Raw genomic sequence first — 23,224 nt, forward strand, 5'->3', positions numbered from 1 at the left:
TGCTATAAAAAGTAATGCGATTATTTTATGCCTCCATGTGGAATATTCACGCATGGCACTTGTACATTTGTTCCGTCTGAATATTTGGTTTCAAAATCCCCTCGGGTATGAAGAAACATGTGCAGCGTATTGAAGTGAAACACAGCACCTCGCACTTCATAAACTGATTAGCTGTAATGCACTTGGACCGTATTCTTGCAGACGTGGACACATTTAATGCACCGCTGAGGTAACGTGTTTGTGGAGAACCTCCAGTAACGCAGCCTTTATGTGATGATTTTAGTGTGTGTAATACAAACCATTACCCTGAAGTTACAGTCAGCATTCTCCTTCACACCGCAGACGTCAAAGGTCAACTCGAACGCATTCCAGCATAGACAATATGGCTCCCTGGAGGTATGGAGGAGGCCGCAGCTTGTCTGGCCATCTGCTTCGACCTGCCCCCGGTACTCTGCCGCTACGACTGGCTCCTCACTCACACAATGTTACAGTACTTGGCCCCTGCCCTTACAGCTTCTTAAGCACACAAAGGACAAATTAGTAGGTGCCTGAGCTATACACATACACATTATTTTAAAGACACTAAACAGGGAAAGATACAATCAAACATGAAGATATTTCAAATCTGACTCCTCTGGTCTGTTCAGGGTTTAGTCTTCAGCAGGTTTGTTGAAGATCGGTTGCTGGATTCCTGACATATTCCTCGGACAGCCAGTCTTGACCCTCTGAACCAGGTGTCTTCCTCTCTGCACCAACCCTCTCTATTCACTGAGGGAACCATGCCCCCTGTCAATCATTTAGGTTGCCATAGTGTCCAGTTGCTCAAGACTTTGAAGTGTCAAACATGTTTTTCATGTTGCATTAGTCCCAAATACTATCTCATTTGAATTGCCTTGTTGCAGAAATGTGATATGTTAATAAACTTGCCTTATGTGATGAAATTAATAATGTGTCATTTTATGACTTGATTAGAGAGACAGGGCAGTGGATAGAGTCAGAAATCAGAGAGAGAGCGAGACAGAGAGAGAGAGAGTGGGGAATAACATGCGAGAAGGAGCCACAGGTCAGATTCAAACCTTTAGCCTCTGTAAATGTGGCAAGTGATCTAACCACTAGGACACAGGCGGTGAAAATGAATAACAATTTTACTATTAAAAGTCAATGCATTTGGCCAGGCCTTGCTTGAAAAAGGGGTCATTTGATCTCAAGCAATTCTGCCTGGTAAAATAAGGTTAGGTTAAATTAAAAAAAATATATAAAATTTGAGAAATGCAACTGTCTTATTTGTTTGAGTGGATGTAGTCTTTTCCTCCTGAGCATAGCGTCTCTGTCTACACCTATTGTTTTTTATCTTTATATAAAACCATACCTGGTGTCATGCTCAGGTCGTCCTTTGAAAACAGATTTAAGGGCCACATAATTTTTACATTTTTTTTAATTTCGAGATTAAAGTCGTAAATTTACAAGAATAATCTTGTAAATTTACGAGTTCGAGACCAGCCTGCGCAAAATGATGAAAAGTAGAACTCTTGAAGTATTTTCCTCTGCAGATAACTTCCTCCAAGTCAGTGTGGTTGTTTCTTCTGAAAAGCCACAGTTTCTTGCAGTATCTTTTCAGGGTGCTGCTGATATTTTATGACAATGTGAAGATGATGATGTGCCAAAAGCATGTGTAGTTTCATATCTGCATAAGTAAAGCCCCAACACAACTATTTGTGTCTGTTATCGGTCTGCCTTGTTAAAGTGTCTCATGTGCAGAGCCAGTTTGTGTCCTGTTCATCATTTTACAGATAAACAAGGTCTTGCAAGTTGAAGTGAAAACTTTTCTTGAACTAACTGTTTTTCCGACTACACAAGGAAGTAGCCTATTTCCTTATTAGTGAAACCTTTAGGACAAGATGCTCCATGTTTGTCATTTGAGAACAGGATGCTGCTGCTCTTCTGATATAGACTAAAATAACAACTTTATTCTTTTAGTCTTTAAATACTTTAAGAGTTCTACTTTCATCATTTTCGCGCAGTCTGGTCTCGAACTCGTTAATTTATTAGATTAAATTTGTAAATTTACGACTTTAATCTCAAAATTTAATTATTATTTTTTTTTTTACGTGGCCCTAATCCTCCGTTGTAGAAAAACATTTCATAAAATAAGAATGAAAATAATAAAATAGACAAGAATATTGTCATGTTATCATCAACATTATTAATATCATTATGTAGTTTAACTTAAGATCTTAGTTAAACTTCATCGGTGCATAACTTTGAGGCACATTTAAAAATCCATACTTTTAAATCCATGCTTGTATTGCTATAAAGATTATTTCAGATACAGTTAGAGGAATGCAGGTTAAGTGTGAGTGTACCGTACTATTTTCTGTGAGTTAACTAGATGTCAGTGTATTTTTTTACCTTGCTTGAAATAATACAATTAACTAAAAAACTTTAACGTGACACATTAACAGAGTTGTAGTGTTTGTTTATCAACATCAAGTATTCTACTTTCAAGTTTGAGAAATAATAAATTACAGTTTTTTTTTTTAGCAGACAACGACACGAGCCAATGACCTAAATGTTATTCATACCGTCACTCTGCAACAAGGTATATCCTGTATACGTCTGTAGCTAGTTACTGGTAAGTAAACTAGGAACGCAATTTGTAGAGTGGTTAAGAATTGTTCCAGCTCTTTCTTTTATTATTCGCTTGTGGAACTTTACGTTTTCTGACTGCAGTACGCTGTAGTTTGAACCAAACTATTTTTCATCATGGAGCTAATCTGGACAGCAGACGTCCTTTTATTTTTAAAGGTTTATTTTTGGGCTTTGTACGTTTTTAGAGAGAGTGAGAGAGAGAGAGTAGGGAAAGACATGCGGGAAAGGAGCCACAGGTTGGATTCGAACCTGGGACGCTCACTTGGAGGACTACAGCCTCTGTACATGGGTTGCGCTCTTTAACCACTAGGCTTCTGACACCCCCAGACGTCCTTTTGAGATGTAAAGAAACAGATCCAAAAAATGAGATCCACTTTGTTTTGTAAACATAAATAGCATACCTCTGACACAAAACAAGAAAAGTAAAAAACTATCAGTGTTGTAAAACTGACGCTCTATTGTTCTATTGTGGTCGCTTCAAGGTACTCCTAGTTTCTGTGTGGGTTTAGAAAACGCTCCAGCTCATCGAGGTCATGCAGCCTGTTTGAAACCCATCAGATGTCTAATATTTATTGGTTTTCCGAGACTAAAGCCAAGGTTGGTTTTTGTAGCTTCGAAACAGTTGACATTTTAGAAAATACATTTTTTATAACCCAAAAAAAGTGACAAGCTGTAACATTCAAATTGAATCATGTGGAAGAATGTTTGCTGGTGCACAGCCAGGGCTCCATATGTAGTTTGTTAAGCATTAAATGCTTCGGCCAACATCTTGTTACTGTTTTAGAATTTAGGCTGAGTGGTGGATGTTACTCAAATTTGCTGTGCTGTTGGAGTCAAGGCTTTTCATGGTGGTCCTGAGTGCAGAGCCAATAGGACAGGAGAGGGGGAAACTTTGGATAGGAAAGTACCTGAAATGACAGAAAAAAGCCCCAAAAACATTTTTTTTTTAAATCTACATTGTTTTGCCGATTTAATTCATAGGGATTTCACAAACAAGTATAGGACTACATTTTCCTCATGTATGCAAAATCAATAAAATATCTTAACATTAAGATACATTAACATAAACACTCAAAAACCTCAACGTGACATGTTTAAGTCTTTGGTGACTTCATCTCAAAGGTATAAAAGAAAAACAAACCACACTGGGTATTCCTTTCACACTGAAGATTAGAACAACTAGAAACTATAAATTATACATTTCACCAGTTAACCACCTCCTTCACATTATATCGAACATCACCGAGCAGTGTTACAGCTCCAGTATTTAAAAGTTAGATGGACGGTTTCGTCATTCAGTCAGGTTTACAATCACATCCTTCCATAAATACCAGCAGAAATGACATCTGAGTACCACCGCTCATCAAGCACATACAGATCAAGACTTTTAAAATACTTGCATATTTTTGAAATAATGTTGACATAGTTTAGAAAGTGCATTGTAGTGGCTCCTTTTAGCCTTCCTACAGAGGTCAATGGAAAGATCTCACCAGAAGAAAAAGCCTCCCCAAACATCTGGTTTAGTCCACTTGTCTAACAGAATATGAAAGATAGCACAGAGTAAGTCGTGAAAACTCACCTGAAATATCTCTTACAGTCAGTGTTTTCAAGTTATTCATGTTTTGAATTATCTCTTTTACCTCTACATCCTCTGACAGCGACCCACCAGTGCCACAAACAGCAACTGTGATCCGCTCATTATTTCAGTGTTGAGGAGCTTTACATTTCAGTGTCACGTGGGAGTAAAGGGGTCATGGTGGACAATCATTATCTACAGTAAAACCTACTTTAAATACAACGTCTGTTTGCATAGGCTGGAAGTGATCACTACATAGGAGCTCGTCCTGCGAGGAGGAGGAGGTCCTTTTAGAAGTCTGAACTCGGGCTGATGTTGCACCTTTGTGAAGTGCTAGTTTGGGGGGGTTGATCTTCTCCGGACTTGAAAGCCGATCCTGGATCTGTTGCAGAAGAACGTCATCATTTTGAAGCAGGAGGAGAGGAAACAGCAGCCAATCACAGCGGAGAGCAGTGGTTACCTGGACGAGAAGGAAGCAGCCAGGATGGTGGACTCAGAATATTAAAAGGTATAAAACATATTTTTACATATTTTCCACTGTTACAATGATTCCAAATCACATCATCTGAAATTCACTGACACTGTGCATTTTTTATCCAACAGAATATCGCTCTTTGTGAACACAGATCTTCTATTTTGTACTCGTCTAAAAAACCAAACCAGCAAACTAGCTTTGTTTAGAAACCCTACATAGGGTACATCAGATGCTTGTATTCCTTTTTGATTAAACAATATTTTACATGCAATTAAAATACCCTAAAATATATTAAAAGAATCAAATAAACACAGACATACACACAAATATTCTTGGAACAAACTAATATAGAGGTCTAACATCTTGTCTCCTATGCATAAATCTTACTTTGATATAGTTTTTACTTCCTTTACTTTTTTCAGTTTATTAATGTGTTTTTGCATTATTATTTTTTTCTAATAAAAAATAAGAGGAATCTGTTTGATATGATTATGTGTTGGTGATGCAGCTGTAGCATCGATGTTACCTCTCTCTAAGGGGCAGAGTTGGGTTACTGAGGAAGGACAGCTGCTGCTCCAGACTGCACACGCGAAAGGCCAGGTAGCACGATGACAGGATGAGGAGAATAATACTGACAAAAAGAGGAGGGAAATTCAGATTAGATACATTCATGAAAACCTTAAATTGAAGTTTAGGCACACTTGAACTGTCTGCTGATGTGGATGAAGACATTGTAATTCCCCTTCTTTAACACCGGGAGGCGATGTTGACCTTCTGTCTACAAACCCTGACACAACACTGTAATATTTACAGTCTATGGTAGAAGCCAGCTCAAATCTGTTAAAGGACCACACCAGTTTTCTTTTTCAAGTTTACAACGACAGTAAATCATGTCACACTTTCTTTGCCTGCTGCTGAATACTTAACATACTGCACATGATGACATACTGTATTGTTTTAAAGTTTTTGAATACGTTATTTGTGCTCTCAAATCAGCCGCTGTAGCATTTCTGTACAGTTCAAAATAAATAGAATGAAAGTTGTATATGTTGTAAGATCAAGTCTTCAATTCTTTGTATTTATGATTATCATTTTTAATATCATTTAAGTGTGGAGTTTAGTATTTGCAACTCAACATGACTTCTTTTTGTTCAACCTGGAGGAAGTGGGAAGCATGGGTCAAAGAAGATACTTTTATAAATTTTAACTGGATACAGATCTTAATTCACTCACAAACAATACAAATGTATGGATCAGACTCACTGACAAATACATTAGCAACCAAATTGTGCAATAAAGACAGCGTTCAGGAGTTTTGTCTGCATTTTTTGGTCGGTGTGAAGGAGTTCTGTTTTTGTTGTCTTTGTATCAAAACAGGAATATTTATATTATATTTGAATATTTAAATCTATATTTGATTTATTTTACAAGGTTTGTATGAATGTTAAAAAAAAACTGTTGTAGTAACAACTTGAGTCCAAGCTCTCAGAGTGTATCTTCAATTTCCCTAAGAGTTACTTCGTATAAATGTTTGGCTTTATTACATACAGATACATGTACAGAGTCTTTGTGATTACATCACTCTAATCACTTGCCTCCTTACACTGGTTACCTGTCAAGTAGAGAATTTATTTAAAATACTGTTGACTGTGTTCAAGGCGTTAAATGGACTTACTCCGCTTACCTTTCAGAACTCCTGTCCCCATATCAGCCAGTAAGAGATCTAAGGTCATCAGACCAAAGCCCTCTGTCCATGCCTAGATCCAGGACAAGGTGTTATAGGGATCAGCCTTTTCTATTGCTGGACCAAAATTGTGGAACTCTCTACCTCCCAACATCCTCCTCTCACCCACCATTAGTGTTTTTAAGACTCACCTGAAAACATATTTCTAAGCAATTGCCTTCAATTTTCAATAATCGAGCTCAGGGATCCATGTCTCTGTACGTTGTCTGTTACACTGTTCATAATTGTTTCCTCTTCTTTCATTTTGATTGTTGTTGTTATGCTTTGTTTTTTTCTAAGTGCTCTGCTCAGCACTTTGGATTAACGGTGTTGAGTGTAAATTGGTATATAAATAAAGTTGAGTTATCGTAGATGATGAAAGTGATAAATGGAATTAATCTAATCTGTAATTTCTAAAAATCAAATGAGTTTTCTCTCTTCTCCCTTCCTTGAAGGGGCGGGGTCACAGTCTGCAATAAGACAAACATACAGGAGCAGATAGGGATTTATTGCTCTCTCAGGGACACTACAGTACAAATGAGGCCTCATGCTCTCTGGGTGAAGGACAGTCCCAGCGGTGACTGTGCGGCCTTTCTCTGCAGGCTGATAAAGAACAGCGTGTCACTTACAGTTTATTCAGTTCTTTGCAATGTAACTTTTTATAGTTAAATTTGGTCCGATGGAAACTCCAGTGAGGAAAACTACAAACTAAAAAGTGTTTTAACACCTCTGGCCCCCTGTGTTCAGTTTGACTCGTTAAATGGCACACTATTTATATCTCCATGACGGCGCTCGCAGTGAGCGTACAGGCGTGAGTCAGCTGTTGGCCGAGGTGAAGGTGGTGTTGTTGGTGTGTGTGTGTGTGTGTGTGTGTGTGTGTGTGTGTGTCCCTCTTTATACTCACAGCAGGGTGAAGAACTTGAGCAGCTGGTACTCCATCTGGCCCAGCTCTGTCACCGGCTCTGATAAAAGACCTCTGTCTGTCTGCAGAGATCGCTCTGTAACAGACACACACACACACACACACACGCACACACTTTAACATAAAACCATCAACAGGACTTGACTCCATTATAAACCCATCAGGCCTCTCAGGTCATCAGGTGGAGGTCTTCTGGCTGCACACAGAGTTTGATTGTGCTGTGTTTGCTTTTAAATCATATTTTAACAGCAAACATAAAAGCCACCTTTTCTCACAGGTTTATGCTTAATGACTGTATGTCCATTTCAGTGTGTGTGCCAGTGTGTGTGTTTGTGTGTGTGTGTGTCAATGGTAGTTCTTGTTTCTTGTATAGATGGTTACATGTGCAGCTTCGTAAGAGGAATGAGTTTTAATTCAGCGCGATTCAGATGGCCATTACAAGTGTTATACACGTCCCTGTGACGTTTTGCCTTCAATCTGAAGCCCTTTTAAGACGGCTTTTTTTTCCGCAAAAGTGCCACAATTAAGTTCTGCTGTCATCAGGTATGTGTACATTCATATTGAGGACAGGTCAGACTTGAACCTGGGCCGCCTGATTGGAGAGCTTTTACCTGTGTACATGGGACGCTACCAAACCGATAGGCCATCTTCTAAGCAAATTTTAGTTTTCTTTATTTCCTGTCTGGATGCTTTTGCTCGAGTGGCTGCATCATTCATGTGTCATTTATGTTCAGTTAGACTAATTAAAACATGAATTTCCTGTGTGTAAAGCTTGGAGTTCAGTCATGCAGATCTGTTTGTATCATGAGTAAACTCTATGTTCTCTGATTCTTATAAAAAACCTGAAAGCTGACTTTTATACAGACACGTTCATTGTGTGTGTGTGTGTGTGTGTGTGTGTGTGTGTGTGTGTGTGTGTGTGTGTGTGTGTGTGTGTGTGTGTGTGTGTGTGTGTGTGTGTGTGTGTGTGTGTGTGTGTGTGTGTGTGTGTGTAATATAAAGCTCCTATAGCACAGGTGATGCCTCAGGTCATACTATTAAATCCACATACATCTTTTAATGACTTTAAATCCCAGCTCTCCCCTCCACCTGTGAGCTGTGCTGATTAAGTACACAGAAGCTCCTGCTGATCAAACACCCAACATTAATGTGGGATAATATTTAGCGAAGATCTGTCAATATATAAGTGTCCTCAGACAACTCTGACAGCAGACATTGTTTGGTGATAATCTCGACTTAATCTGCATCCGCCCAAAGCGTTTTAATACAAGCCCCCGCATGGTTTAATCTCCATTTGGAGCTTAATGTGTCGTTGCATAAGAGAAATGTTGCTGTCCAAAAGCAATTACTCTCTCTCTCTCTCTCTCTCTCTCACACACACACACACACACACACACACACGGTCTTCATGAAATGAAAACCTAAAAACACCTATACGAATGCATCCAATTTAACGTTATCTATACATATCATATCTGTCCCTCCCGTTATAAACATGAAATCTTGAAATTAAACTGAATGAACTCTGGAACAAGATGTGACTCAGATTGTTGCCTCGGCTCACTGACTCCATCTTTCATGGAGGTCAAACTGCAATCTGTTTCCTCTTACCAATAAAACTCATGCTGGATTATCATCTTTTAATTTGATTGAACTCAGTATGACTTTTATTTCTCTGCACACAGTGAGACGACTGAACGCTGACTTCCATTCATCTGAACATTTATTGAATAATGTAACTGTGTAACTGCACTGTGTACTGGCATGAGTATTTTCTTACAATGCTCCAGTTAAACTTAAACTCTAACAAGAGGTGAAAATGATTGTCGGTTTTTATAATTCATTACCTATCGATGTGTTTTCCTTCTCTAAAGTGAAAATGTATAATTGCAACCTCAGTTGTATATAAAATGTATATACTGTACATTTTAATGCCTTTAATGGAGAGATAGGACAGTGGAAAGAGTTGGAAATCAGAGTGAGAGAGAGTGGGGAATGACATGCGGGAAAGGAGCCACAGGTTGGATTCGAACCCGGGTCGCCTGCCTGGAGGTGCATGGCCTCCATTCATGGGACGCGCCCACTAACCACTGTGCCACCAGTGCCCTCTCAGTTGTATATTTTTAGTACTTTAAATAAACAATAGAAGAGTATTTATGTTGAGTATGTTTATCTACTATGTTGTTGTTGATTATTTGTCTTTGACTTTTAACACAGTATTAAGATACTTTATGATGTTACACTCAGAATTTGGGTTGTCTCTGTGCCAGAAATTAAACTTAGATTTGATGATGAGGAAAAATAAAACGATACTGATACCTGTTAGGAAATCACAGAAACACAAATTAAGGTATTTAGCACCCTATTTGTATCATTTATTGTTTAAATTACCAACAAATGCACACTGTCTGCACTGCACAAACAGTCTGTACTAAAACAACGTCATGCATTACTGTTTGTGTTACTATCGATCACTAACATCATGGAGATTGTACCGTTTTACAACCTGTGATATTTAAAAGCATCAAAGCTTTGAAATGTTGACAACCTAACTCAGAATAAACTCACTTATTCACATTTTGGTGGACAAAAACAAAAACTCCCGTAGGGATAAATTCTGCTTTAACATGATAAATACCTTCAGCACGCTGATATCCATAGAGTTTAATACTGAAAGAATGAACAATAACTACTAATTAAAGTTATAATATTTCACAGAGAGGTTTTCTGTAACATCTGTGTTATCAGAGTGCCACAGATCTGACCACAGTGTGAACAGAATTTGAATGTGTACTTTTGATGTTTATGAAAAGATAGCTGTGGTGAGAACTCACTTACATTTAATTATTTAATCTTCAATAATTCTATTAAAAGACACTCATAAGCCAGGCCAACATCATTCACTCAACAATCTGTGAAGTCAGGACGATCAGTTTTAATATGAAACTGAAAGTGTGGCCCTCCGTACAAGAACACAACGATGTAATTGATTCAACTTTTTTTTTTTTATCACCTTCCAGCAGCTGCTCTGATTTGAAGGGTGCGTCTGTGGGGCTCAGGCTGCCGGTCGAGGTCCCCAGGAGGTCAGGAAGAGAGGAGGACACAGACACCACCGAGGGTTTTCTTCTCCACTTCAACACTGATGGGAATTCATTAACCACTGGGAACTCGTCTGCAGCCGGGAACTCATCCTGTGGCACAGGGGATAGAAGAGAACATGTTCAAAAGATTGTGATCCAGACTGTCGTACAGACTGAGGGAGTGTGAACATCTCAGCTGCAGGCCCACTAGACGTTGATTCATCTACACCTGAAATTAACATCGTCTGTGTTTCTACACAGAGTTCAGGCTTCTGATGATATCACCGATTATACAACTTTGGCTACATCAGTCGCCCCAAAACTTTCCGGCGTGTAGCCTTTGAAAAAAAGAAGTCTGGGATGCATGTGAACTCAAGTGTGAACACGAGTTGTGAGCAGTAAGACAAGTTTATCAAGTTGAAAAATGTAGAGTTATGCTGGAGGGAATTACATTTAAAAGAGAGGAAAAACATAAAAAATGTTGTTGTTTTTATAATCCATGAAATCATTCTGTGAATTCTTCCTGTTGGCCTTGGTGGTCCGTAGAGCTACAATTCACTTAGCAGACACTTTTATCCAGAGCTTCAGCACACTGATGCATTTGGTTAAAAAAAAAAAATCTATTTCAAGTGATCTATTTGAACAACATTAGTCATTCTTGTTAAAGGGCCTTAAGCATGAAGTGGCATTAAAAAGGCTTATTATTACAAATGATCTAAATCTCTATAAATACATAAAAACAGCCAAAGAACTCCAAGGTTGTGAAAGATCCCTTTAGCAGGTGTGTATCCTTTCTATTAGTTATAAAAGGTTAAAAATTATATAAAAATGTGACAAATGTGTTAAAGGTGAATGAATAGAGGATAAAAATAAATGGGTTCTAGGTAAGTGGTCAAAAGATGATCTTTTAAAATAGCATGAACAAGAATCAATTATTAGCTCTAAATGAAGAAATTAGTGGCTATACCTGCTCAAGCATTTGTTAGGGGTGATTTATTAGAAAACTGTACCTATCAATAACTTTCATACTAACTCCTAAGCCCTGAACAAGTTTCCTTAATGGTTCAGTTCATATCTTGATATGAGTAATAAGTCTACTGATAAATCAGGTGTCCTAATAAAATCAGAGTTTGAGATGAGCAAAACCTCCAAAAACCTCCAAAAACCTCCAAAAGAGCCTTCAGTGAAACACGTCGGCAGCATCAACAAACACACCTTTACGCTTTGAATGCTTCAATCCTCTGTTAAAGTGAGATCAATGACGCACATGTTGATAGAACTTAAGTGTTCATTAGTACAAAGGCTGTTCTGTGGCACAGACACACACATGCACGCACACACACACAGACACACACACACACACACGCACGCACACACACACATGCATGCGCACACACACACACACACGCACACACACACACGCACACACACACACACACACACACACACACACACACACGCGCGCACACATACGCGCGCGCACACACACACACACACGCACACGCACACACACACACAAGGTGACTTCACAGAGCTCTTTGATAGCATCGTGCAGTGTCGGGGGGTAATTCTGTGTCAGGCTGCAGCTGAATGATCGATTGATCACGTCTGTGTAATAAAGTGGGTCAGACTCCAGGTCAGGGGTAATCTGTAAGTGAGAGTTATCAGACGCCTTCAGGAAACATTAAAGTCATTTGGAGACCTGTGAACTACCAGACGTTGTTCTATAAGTTTATGGCAGTTTATAAAAGACGTGTTGCTGCTTACCAAGGATAAGGTCGGCTCCTCCATGAACTGCTTCAAGCTCAGACTCTTCCCATTGACCTGGAGAGGAAAAGAAAAACAACTTCTTGACTGACATTTACAACAAATAGTAAATTACACATAGCATTCATGCATGTGTGTGTGTGTCCTCTGACCTGTAGGTGTGTGCAGATCCTTCGAAGGACGTCATACACACTGTCTCTTGACAGCAGAGACACAAATACATACTGAGGACATGAGGAAAAAAAAGAGGAATAGGGATGTGACAAAGCCTTGTTTGTGCTCTGATTGCTTTTATGAACAAAGGTCCTTTAGGCGACACTTTCAAATGTTCACAGCGTACAGTTTCAGCTCAACCTCAAAAGTCATCTAGTGTACAGCATGAACAAAAAGAATACACACGTTTCTTGATGAAGGACCAGGAAGAAAAAACTTTATACTTTTGTCAACTCAGTAACATCTGAACCTCGACCTGTTTATTTGTACTATCAGCATTTGAGATTTGATTTGATTTGTTTATTTCGAACATGTAACATAAGACAAAGGTGAACATAAAAAAAAACCAGACAGACAGAAAATAAATAATAATTACAAACAGTGGAGAGTATAATACAAGAAAAAAAAAATAATAATTTTGACACTAAGCTTTATTAAGTTACATGTCGGCAAAGGAGTGGGAAGAAGTAAACACTTATTGAATCCCACCCCCTCTCCATCTATTTGGCTAGCTTGTATTATTTTTGTCAATTATGACTACAATATAATATGATTTATTTTTTTTATAGTTTATGTGTCTTTTCAATGTAAAGTTATAAATAAATATATACATGAACTACATATTCTAAATAATACAATAACAATAACGACAGCAGCAAAAAGGAGAAAAAGAAAAGATCGTTGCTATTATAACACTCGGCTAATTATTATAGCACATAATCAGAGCATTCAGACACATAGACAGGAAGTGATCATTTGTATAGTAACGCTACATTCAAATCCATGTCATCATAATAATTTAACCTAATAGAAAAGGGAGCATACTATTATTTGAGCAGACAACATTTTAAACTCCAATCTGGGACACAAAGAGGATATTTTCTAATCACATTTTATTCTTGTTTATTCTGACTTGATACACTATGATTGACAGGTTGATGACAGCTTACCAAAATATCCCTCTGACCTGGAAAACAACGACTGATTTTTTTTTTAGAAAGACTTTGAAATGTATTTGTCAGTATCTGTGTTATTGAGTGAGTCGACTTTTTATCAGTTGTTTCTGTTCGCGTCGGCCCGTTTACAGTCCTGTTGTCTCTCTGCTGAAGGTCATGTTTGTGAAGAGCTGAACAATTACAGTCGAAGCTGTTGATGGCGTTCTTGTAACAGAGACTCGCTGTAAACCTTGAACCACATAAACAGAAGAACTAAGCGCTGTTTAGCAGTATAGCCGTATTATTCATAGCCATGTATGTGTGTGCGTGGTTACATAATGCACATTACACAATGTTGCAGACGTGCTGCATGAGGTGGAAGATATTTGTCCTTGAGCTGTTCGAGACATACTGTTCATATGCTTTGACAAAGGTGAGGATTTAGTTGTGTACTTCAGAAATATTCCAAGCTAAGACAAATTGTTTTAGATAGATGGAATGTAAACATTTATTTAACACTGGCGGGGTCGTGCTCTGAGCCGCCGACTTAACATGAAACCTTCAATAGGGAGAGATATTAGAGGCATGCCGCTATTTGACGGTGACGACAGACACTGAGATGTTATCTGGTGTACATGCAACAGACCTTAGACTGACGCTGTGCAGATACTCAACGTTTTATTTATTGTCAGCTTGAAAAAAAAGAAAAAAGATAGCTTGGGCACTCGGCTTTTGGATAATCAAGGTCATAGATAAATGAGGTTTGTTTGACAACGTTTGAGTACACATAAATGAGACTAGTGTTTAGTGTGTGGGACTGTGAATGTACAAGAAGCACTTTTTTTTACCTTTAAGTTTTAAATGCTGTCCTCCAGAGTTTGATAGTTGTGTAGCCATGCTGATGGTGCAGCTGTTAAGATGTTCTTACTTGTGTGTTGGTTGGTTGATCTGCTCACCACTCTGCTCCAGACAATAAATATCAATGGCCTTGCATGGACCGATGTGAAATTTGGACAGACCATAATGTTCTGATAAGGAGGAATGGTGATAAACCAACATTTCCTCTATAATGTTGACTCTATTTAAGTGAGTTGACTTTACAGCTGCAGGTATTAGAGTTTCCTAAAGGAGGGATTTTAGTGATGCTGTGACTCTTTATGATGCACCAACATCATCTAGTCATTAGCCATTTTTTATTAAGTTTACGACTTTCTTATTTATCAAAACTGTACAGATTGAAGTATGATGAAATGCTAATTACCCAATATTGTTATGTTAGCAGGCTAAACTTTGTTGGTAAGCCAGACAAAATATCCTGTTAAACGTCAGCATGTTGACATCAAAACAACAGCATGCACCTCAAAATGCGTCTGTACCTTGGCAAAGCATGACAGGGTGGTTTGCATGGCGACAAACTCAGTCATTTTTGCACTCATTATGCTAGTTTAATTCCCTGACTTTTGTCATTTGGACTCCAAATCGTAAATTGCTCTCTCTTTTCTCTTCTGTCATTTTAGAAGAGTGACAGGCTCTTAAAATGTTAGCACGTTCTATTATTAGCTGGTATGTTATCACCTGTCATGTGTTGCAGGAGGCAGAGCAGAAACTTTTAAGCTCATCATGTCTTTGAAAAAGCCCCATTGAAGACAGACCCGAGCCTGATGTGACAGAGAGTTGAAAAGCCCTTCTGAACGTTGCCTTAATGGCTCTCTCGCTCCATCAGGCTGGGACTCCGCTCTGCTGCTATCTATAGCATGGTGTTGCTTTTTCCATCACACCTCCCCTTGAAACGACATCCCTGCTGTGCTAATCAGAATAAGTATTTTAATTCAAAGCGACTGTGATGGAAGTGTTTACCTTCTGGCCAGTGTCTGTGGTGATAGCCAAGCCATTGGGCACGAGGCCCGCTGTTTTGTGCTTCTTCACCAGCCTCACAGAAACGACAGGGATAGCCACCTACCCAGAGGGAAAAGGGCACCAGATAACATTTAGAAGGGGAACGGTTGAGTAAAAATTGAAGGCAAGGAGATTCTAAAAACAAAGGTGAGATACAAACATTAGTGGCATTTGAGTATAGCAGGAAAGTAAAATGTTCCCAGGAAAATTCCCAGGATAGAACATGCAGTTGACTCGAAACGTGTCTTATTTCGGTCAGAATGTGAAGAATGCAGGCTGAATAAGTAGCTTATTGTCAATTAGATATCAGGAGAGGTTTGGTTTCAGGGAAATGAAGGAAAATGAACAATGCACAGCTTCAAAGAGAAAGCCACAAAACTGTTTAAGGTTAAAAGGGTCAGTACCTGTTCTTGGTACATACTTTCACAGCGCACACATGTGATCAAAGACATTTTCTCAGTACAATAGTTAAAGCTGTGACTCTGGAAGTCACTCCATCAGCTCAACAAACTCACAGTGGCAGAAATTATCAAGTTGTCCGCCCCGCTCGTCACACTGTGACTTGAAGTCACTCCGTTCCATTTCTGACAGACACTTTTAGTTTGCTAAGCTGTCTGTCTGCATTCATACCTTAATGTCTTTGCCGAAAAGGTTGGCATAGAAACACAGCCAGTTTCTGGAAATGTAGAGCCGACCTTGTAGAAGGATATCTCTGAGGAGAGCACAGGAGTACACTGACAACAGAAGAAACAAAAAGAATGTCTGTTACCATTCAAACACTGACAAAACAAAAAAAGAAAAACATGCAGGATTATCAGCACATTTTCACACATTTTCCTGCTGCCTCTCTGGTACTTTTTTCAAACCGAGAGAAGTTTTCATCATTCCTGAAGTTACACTTCATCACTCTTACTTTATAGGGTGCACATAGGGACAAAGTGTATAGTAAACCAGGTGAAACTGTGCAAACAAAGAGGGTGAGACACAGCAGGAGAAGTTTAATTGTTTTGAGATTAAGCAGGTATCAGAACTGAAGCAGGAAGAATCAAAGTTGGACACAAAGTCAGGACAAATATTTACCATGAATAAAAAGCTTTAAAATAGTCAACTTTCCAGAAAACATTTTATTTGTGTTTGTTATCAATGGGTTTAGGTATTCCAGTACAGATTTTAACATTGGAGATGCAGTGAAATTAAACTGCTTTTAACGTCTACAAATCTAAAGAAATATGAGAAATAAGAAAATGTGTTTACTACACTGATATTGTTATTGAGGGTCTCTCACACACCTCTGTGTGGCAATTTTCTAGAGGTGACATCTTTAAAAAGCTTATTTTGCCAACCTACTAATCCAACATCCAACAACATAGTGAAGATTTATTTATTGGTATGAAAAGCTTCACATGCCCACCACTGAAAAGCTGGAAATGGGAACTTTGGATGATTGATTTTAAGACTTACACGGCCATGGCCTTTTAATTTCACAGTGGCACATTCATTTCCAGTTTCTACTTATTTTTAAAAGGACAGTGTAAGTCTCATGCTGTTAGTGGAAGCACAGACACATAAAAGCAAAGAGCATATTCAAATCTGGACACAGATTAGTAGAATCAAAAGAAGTAGGAATACATATATAACAGACAAAGTCAATATGAAGCATGGCTGTTAAAGCATATCCTCAGAATGATTAACAAAACTGTTGCATCACAAAATCAGTCTTAAGTTTTCCTCTTGGTTGAACGCACCGTACCTTTCATGAGGATCTCATCCTTGGGCACACACTGGAACAGTTTGTGGTACTGCGAGTTGTACTTGCTGACAGTCTGTGCAGAGGGACAGGGCAGAGTCATGAGCAGCTCCTTGGCGGACCGGCCTGCCTGCACGGCACCAACAGCACCGGCCCCACCGCCAACTCCGCCACCACCACCACCAGCGGCCACTCCGGCTCCGCTCGCCGCAGACACCACCCTCTCCCTCAGAGGACGCGAGCTCTGCACCAGGCTCAGCACGTTGGCACCGTACACACACACACACTCGCGCACATCCAAGGCCTGGAGCAAGCTGCTGCAAGACACACACTGTTCCCCTGTCGCCGGTCAGTAAAAGGACTACCTGTATCTCTAGTCTACAAACACACACCTGGCTCTAATGCATACACCTACACACAAACAAACACGCACACACACGCTACTACAGAGCTTCAGCAGCATCGCCTCAGTTTACAGCCAGAGCTCCCTCTCAGAAACTACAAGGCTCTCTTTCTCTGCCTGAAATACACCTCCAGTGACTCTCCACTGAGCAGCACTCAGCTGACACCCTCCCTCTTCTCCCTCCCTCCTTTACACACACACACGCAGACACACACACACACACACACACACACACACACACACACACACACACACACACACACACACACACACACACACACACACACACACACACACACACACACACACACACACACACACACTGCCCTTCATCATTCTGAGCTGAAACACACTCTCGCACTCACAGGTACGCCTCAACTCTCTCTCTCTCTCTGCCTCTCCCTCCCTCTATCGAGCAGTTTCTCTTCCTCTAACCCTCCTGACTGCAGTGTTAGACTCACTTTCTCGAGAAAATCTTCACTTTTCCTCCCTGAACGCAGAAGCGGTGTCATTCATTTCAACAGCTCAACACTCAAGCTCACCTCCAGCACCCCTGCCAACAGACTATCTTTCCCTATTTTATTTTTATCTATTGTATCTCATCTATCTTGTTTCCACCCGTATCTGCACAGTTTGCTGTTGTCTGCTGCTTCTGTTTATGTCTCTCTATTATTAGCTCATGCTGGAGCAGCTCTTGTCGTCAAGAGTATGGCACGACCAGTAGGTGACCGAAATTTCAATGGTTTAAACTGTGACTTAATTCAGTAGCCCATCTAGAATAATACATCCTTCAGGTTGATATTGTTTCTGTATGTTGCACATAAAAGGCTGAATATGTTTGGAGGGCACTAGCAGGGATCACAGCCAGTCTACTGTTGCTGAACTGCAAAATAGTTGCTGTTTTTTTTCAACCATTTGACAGCTTAATATTAATTTATGATTCTCAAAATTTAATTTGTTGAATTTCGTGTTTGCTTTGTGATTCGGTTCACAGTGGCAAGTTATAATTGATGAAAATAATGTCCAATCTGAATCTGTTCAAATTAGTACAAAAAAGGAAAGTAATGTAGCACAGGGGAATAATACACCTACATTTATCAACTATGTGTTCCTCAGTTTGTAAAAAGGCCATCCTTTGTACACATTTAATCATGCAGGATCCTTTAGTGTATTTTAAGATAATACAACATCATAGCATAGTCATTAGTAAATACAAAGCATTCTTGAGCTAAGCTGTCAATAACAGCATCACTTGGTTTTGTATGTCGAGTGTAAAATGGTACAAAGAATGGCGTTGACTTGTTCATAAATTAACAATGGCAGCTTCTGACGGTTACTTATTACAGCTTCTTGGCAAGTCTTCCAAAATGTCATCAATTTTTTATGCAAATCAAATTTTGGCATAATGGTGAACGTTTGAAATGTCAATGAATCACAAAATAAAACATTCTCTCCATGATTTAATGGAGTATGCTGATTTATTTAGTTCAAGGAGCAATATGTAAGATATCTACTGAATTCAATCCTAACATGACCTTACTATATCATCAGACTTTAAGGAAACATGTAGAAGTGCTGGACAACAACACAGCAGCCAATATGTCTTCCTCCTAAATTTCACATCCTGAATGGTCTGAATTTGTTTGGACCAGAGAAGGTAGGCAGTTGTAAGGCACCCCTACACAGCTGTTTTTGGACGGCCCCCGGTTTATCAGGAATGACACCAGGAATGACACCAGTTACAGCTCTGTCCAATGTATTGACACTACGTGTCAGAGTTACATATTGCTCCTTTAAGTCTGGTAACACTTGTTCCTATCACAGACACTGAAGCAATTATGCTGAATAGAGACTCACCGAGCCGCGGTAACATTTCTTCACATCTTCATAAGACAGATCTTCAATCAGATGAAACCTGCAATGAACGGAAAAATACACTTAGAACAACTCTCTGTCACATCAGGCTTATACAACACATGACAGGTGATAAAAAACCAGCTAATATTAGAACGTGTTGACATCTCAATTACTCAATTTCATGAAAAATATCCCTTTCTTACAAGGCGTGTTAATGCATTATTATGTATAAAAAATATTTTAAAAAAAGACTTCAATAAAACTATTCAGACACATTGAAGCAGATGAACCCTTTCATCTGGCCTGAAGGCATCATGACAAAGAGCGTTCTGCTCATGCATGTGTACAGAATGTATTGTATATATGTGTATAGTTTGTGTACAGTGCATGAAAATCGCATCTGGGTCAAAGCTTCCACACAAAGAGTTAATCATTAGTGTGTGCATAACTGCAGCGAGACGAAGATAAATATTGAGTTGTTTAAACACAAATAGTGACCAAGCCAAGGAATTGTACATGCTTTTCATTTTGTAGTCAGAATATACTCACACACATACACACATGCACACATACAAGTCACTGGGATAAAGCTTGCCTCAGCAGGAATAGTCAGTGAAGCAGATGTCACAGCATGATATTTATATCTATTCTTAACGCAGACAGAACCACCCCGCAGATTCACTAAACTTTAATCAGCCCTTTAAGGAAAATGTCATTGAAATAAACTGATGTGCCAGTTTAAGATGCTTAAAAGAGGAAGACATGTAGGCTTCCTTTTCTTCACGTTTCTTTCCTCGAGTGTTACTGTAGGTGATTGACAGCGTGACGTAACACAGTGCTGATATGAAAGGACTCCTGCTCAAGGATATGCTGATAAAAAAGAAGCTTTGGAAAAGAAAACTCAATTGCTGCTTCACGTTAACACTGATGGATTCATTCTATAGAAGATTTAATTCATGAACCACAGAAACAGAGAAAAAAGAGAAAAGAAAATATATATTAAAGTCGTTAGCCTAAAAACTTTTTCTCTTGAGGCCATGTGTTCAGTTGGTAGAGTCAGTCATCTCTTAACCGGAAGGTCGGGGGTTCGATCCCCAGCTCCTGAAGCTGTAGGTCAGATGCGTCCCTGGGCAAGACACTTAACCCTAACTGCCCATATCGACATAGTCCGTGCTTGTGCATTCTGTCAGCGCCACTGTTTTGCTCCATCGGAATGGAGGCGCCCGTCCCCACTGGGTACGTTTCTGGAGCGTGAGCGCGGCGTAGTGCAGCCATAAGCAGCTGTACACTCATCGCAGGAGAACGACAAGATCACACGGGAATAAAGAGATATACGAGCAAATGTGCAAAAATCAGAAGTTGCTTCGGCTGTGGCATATAAATGTGTATGAATGGGATTTACTGATGGACACTTTGCATAGAAGCCTCTGATATCAGTGTGTGAATGTGTGAATGTGTAGGTGTGGCCTGCGATGTAAAAAAAACGCTTTGAGTTGTAAGAATATGTGAAAAGTGCTATAGCTCAAACCCAATTACCATTTACCATATTTAAGCGGTCAGTTTTATATCACATAGGTATGAACCAGTAACATCCTTCCTTATTAAACTAATAACCACGGGTGGACTGTTCCTTTGTGTTGTCCCTTAAGTACTTTTACACAGTACAATTAGGCCAAGTGTAATTAAACACTTCTACTACTGCATTATTTGTCAGGGGGAAAATTTGACGTTTTCCAACTCTGCAGTTTTGATTTTATCACTCAACCAAATATGCATGGTTTTAGATTAGTGAAATAGGCATTGAAACTTTGTTTTCAACCTGCTTTATCTTCACAGTCTTAAATCCTGCTGTTTCTACATAACCTCAATGATCAACTAACTTCTTACCTGGGACATGCAGCTTCAGCTTCAGTTGATAGTATATTCCCTTTGTGAATATGTATGACATTTTTTAGTTTAAAAGTTAAAAGTTTAAGGTAAAAAAAACAAAAAACTGCTTGCAAACATTGTTTTCAACAGATTAACTAAAACTCAACCTGATAACTCATGAAGCTAATGAAATCTTGATTAGCTAGCTAACAGGTTGATTTGTTGTTGCCATAATCATTGATTAAATTATCAAAATAACCAATACCACTTGATATAAATATGAAGACTGCTACAAGTTTACACAAGAGACCATCAGCTTTCAAAATGACTAATTAGTTTGTTGATTAATTTTATTTGTTTAATGCTCATTTGCAAACAGTACATTTGTGCTAGCATTGCTGTAGCCTAGGCACGTGTCTGTAATTACATTTTTACACACACACACACATATATATATATATATATATATATATACTATACATATGATGTACATATACATATAGCCTATGTGTACATCATTAATACTTATTTTTTCAGCTTAACCTTCACTATTTAACCGGTAAAATGTATCTTTCTTTCTTTTTTCCCCCACCTGGCTGGACCATGATTCAGCATCATAAGCTAGCAGCTCCACATTTGTATTCACCTTGAACAGTGTCCTTTACTCATATGAAGGAAGGTGTTGTTGTTACATAAATATGCCTCAACAGCAGGCAGCAGGACTGTCAGTGTCCCTGCTCTGATGAGACACTCTCCTCTGGTTTAAGGAGTTAGTGTGACATCTGTCCTCTGAATCTGCTAATGCTTTCCTCTCATACAGACAAGAGACAAGACCTTTGACTGTAGTGTGTAAGGAAGCATCTCTCATTGGCATCATTGGGGGGAAAAAACGTAAAATTATTACCACATATTCCCTGGTTTGTTTTTTCTGCTTAGCAAGTTATTCCACAGCATTTCTGATAATACAAACAGCAACTCAATGATTAAAATGCTGCTGCTAATAAAGCCACCAGCTGTCATAGTCCTGTTATAAGTCTGTCCAATCATTTTGATCAGATCTAGTAAAATGATGATACCTATCTTCATATCTATAGCCTATGCAAGCACTTTGCTTGTGCATTGAGCATGATCGCAGTGTTCAACAAGCATAAGACAGTGGACTAGTCGCATAAGAATGGCAGAAAAATTCAGATATAGTGAGGTATTGGTGCACTTTGTTACTCTCCCTAATGTTGTCTCATCATAGAATATTTGAGTCATCTCATGTTCATGTTTTTATTGTTCTCTGCTTGCTAACTTTCAAAATCTTATTTACTATGGCTGGTTCTCCTAAAGTTGCCTTCACTGGCTATAGAAGGGAGTATTAGCTGTTCCATACATTTAGTGGAGTAAAAAGTGAAATACCACCCTCTCAAATGTAGGAGAGTGGAAGTACGAAGGAGCATACATTAAAAAACCTCTAGAAAAAAAATCAAACAAACTAAAAGTTGATCATTTTTAAGACTATGTTGTTAACCTACCCTTTAAATCAAAGCATGAATGAGAGATCACAACTCTTTACTGGCTGTAAAAAGACCCAGACAGAATTCAAATGTCAGAGAGCAATGTTGGCTGACAGATGTTATCGCTGCCTGCTGTGTGCATGTTTGTGTAAGTGTGTAAGTGTTTGTGCATATGTGTGTGTGTGTGTGTGTGTGTGTGTGTGGGCGCACATGCTTGTGTAAGAGCATGATGCAGCCGTTGTTTACAGCAGAGCAGTACAGCCGGCACAGTGCTGCCAGATCTCCTGCTGGACCCCGCTGGTTATCATTTAGACACTTAAAGTGACATGTCCCTCATTTAGCATCATATAACAGCTTTCAAAACAGCGGGAAGAAAAATCTACCCTTCATCCCTTCCTGCAAACCTACAGAAGTTCTCCCATTCTTGCTTTAAAATGTAAACTAAAAGTACTAATACTAGTTACATATCTCTAGTAGGTCATACTTCTCCACTTCATTGCAACGAATGTGAATTATGAAAATAGGATATCTAATAAGTTATTTATTATCAAACAGCAGATATTTAGGTCAATTGGAATCAAACACTACCCACTGTTTAACCTTCCCAGCA

General features: G+C 39.0%; 1 protein-coding gene across 6 annotated transcripts in view; it reads right to left on the reverse strand.

The window, feature by feature from the left end:
* Window positions 1-3,606: 3,606 nt before the first annotated feature.
* Window positions 3,607-23,224, reverse strand: part of gramd2aa (GRAM domain containing 2Aa) — a 32,651-nt gene continuing 13,033 nt past the window's right edge. For 3 of the 6 annotated variants that reach the window (XM_020637687.3, XM_020637688.3, XM_029278014.2), the window contains 10 exons: window positions 19,244-19,301; window positions 16,987-17,314; window positions 15,867-15,970; window positions 15,198-15,296; window positions 12,345-12,416; window positions 12,193-12,249; window positions 10,359-10,536; window positions 7,328-7,421; window positions 5,227-5,331; window positions 3,607-4,685 (listed from right to left, as the gene is read on the reverse strand). In XM_020637687.3, the coding sequence (XP_020493343.1) occupies window positions 4,682-4,685; window positions 5,227-5,331; window positions 7,328-7,421; window positions 10,359-10,536; window positions 12,193-12,249; window positions 12,345-12,416; window positions 15,198-15,296; window positions 15,867-15,970; window positions 16,987-17,314; window positions 19,244-19,301 (1,099 nt within the window). In that variant the 3' untranslated portion in view covers window positions 3,607-4,681. Of the gene's footprint in view, window positions 4,686-5,222; window positions 5,332-7,327; window positions 7,422-10,358; window positions 10,537-12,192; window positions 12,250-12,344; window positions 12,417-15,197; window positions 15,297-15,866; window positions 15,971-16,986; window positions 17,315-19,243; window positions 19,302-23,224 lie in introns of those variants that run through there. The other 3 variants (XM_020637689.3, XM_065952741.1, XM_065952742.1) reach the window with 3 other exon arrangements.

This window comes from Labrus bergylta, chromosome 3, assembly GCF_963930695.1.
Source record: "Labrus bergylta chromosome 3, fLabBer1.1, whole genome shotgun sequence".
NCBI lineage: Eukaryota > Metazoa > Chordata > Actinopteri > Labriformes > Labridae > Labrus > Labrus bergylta.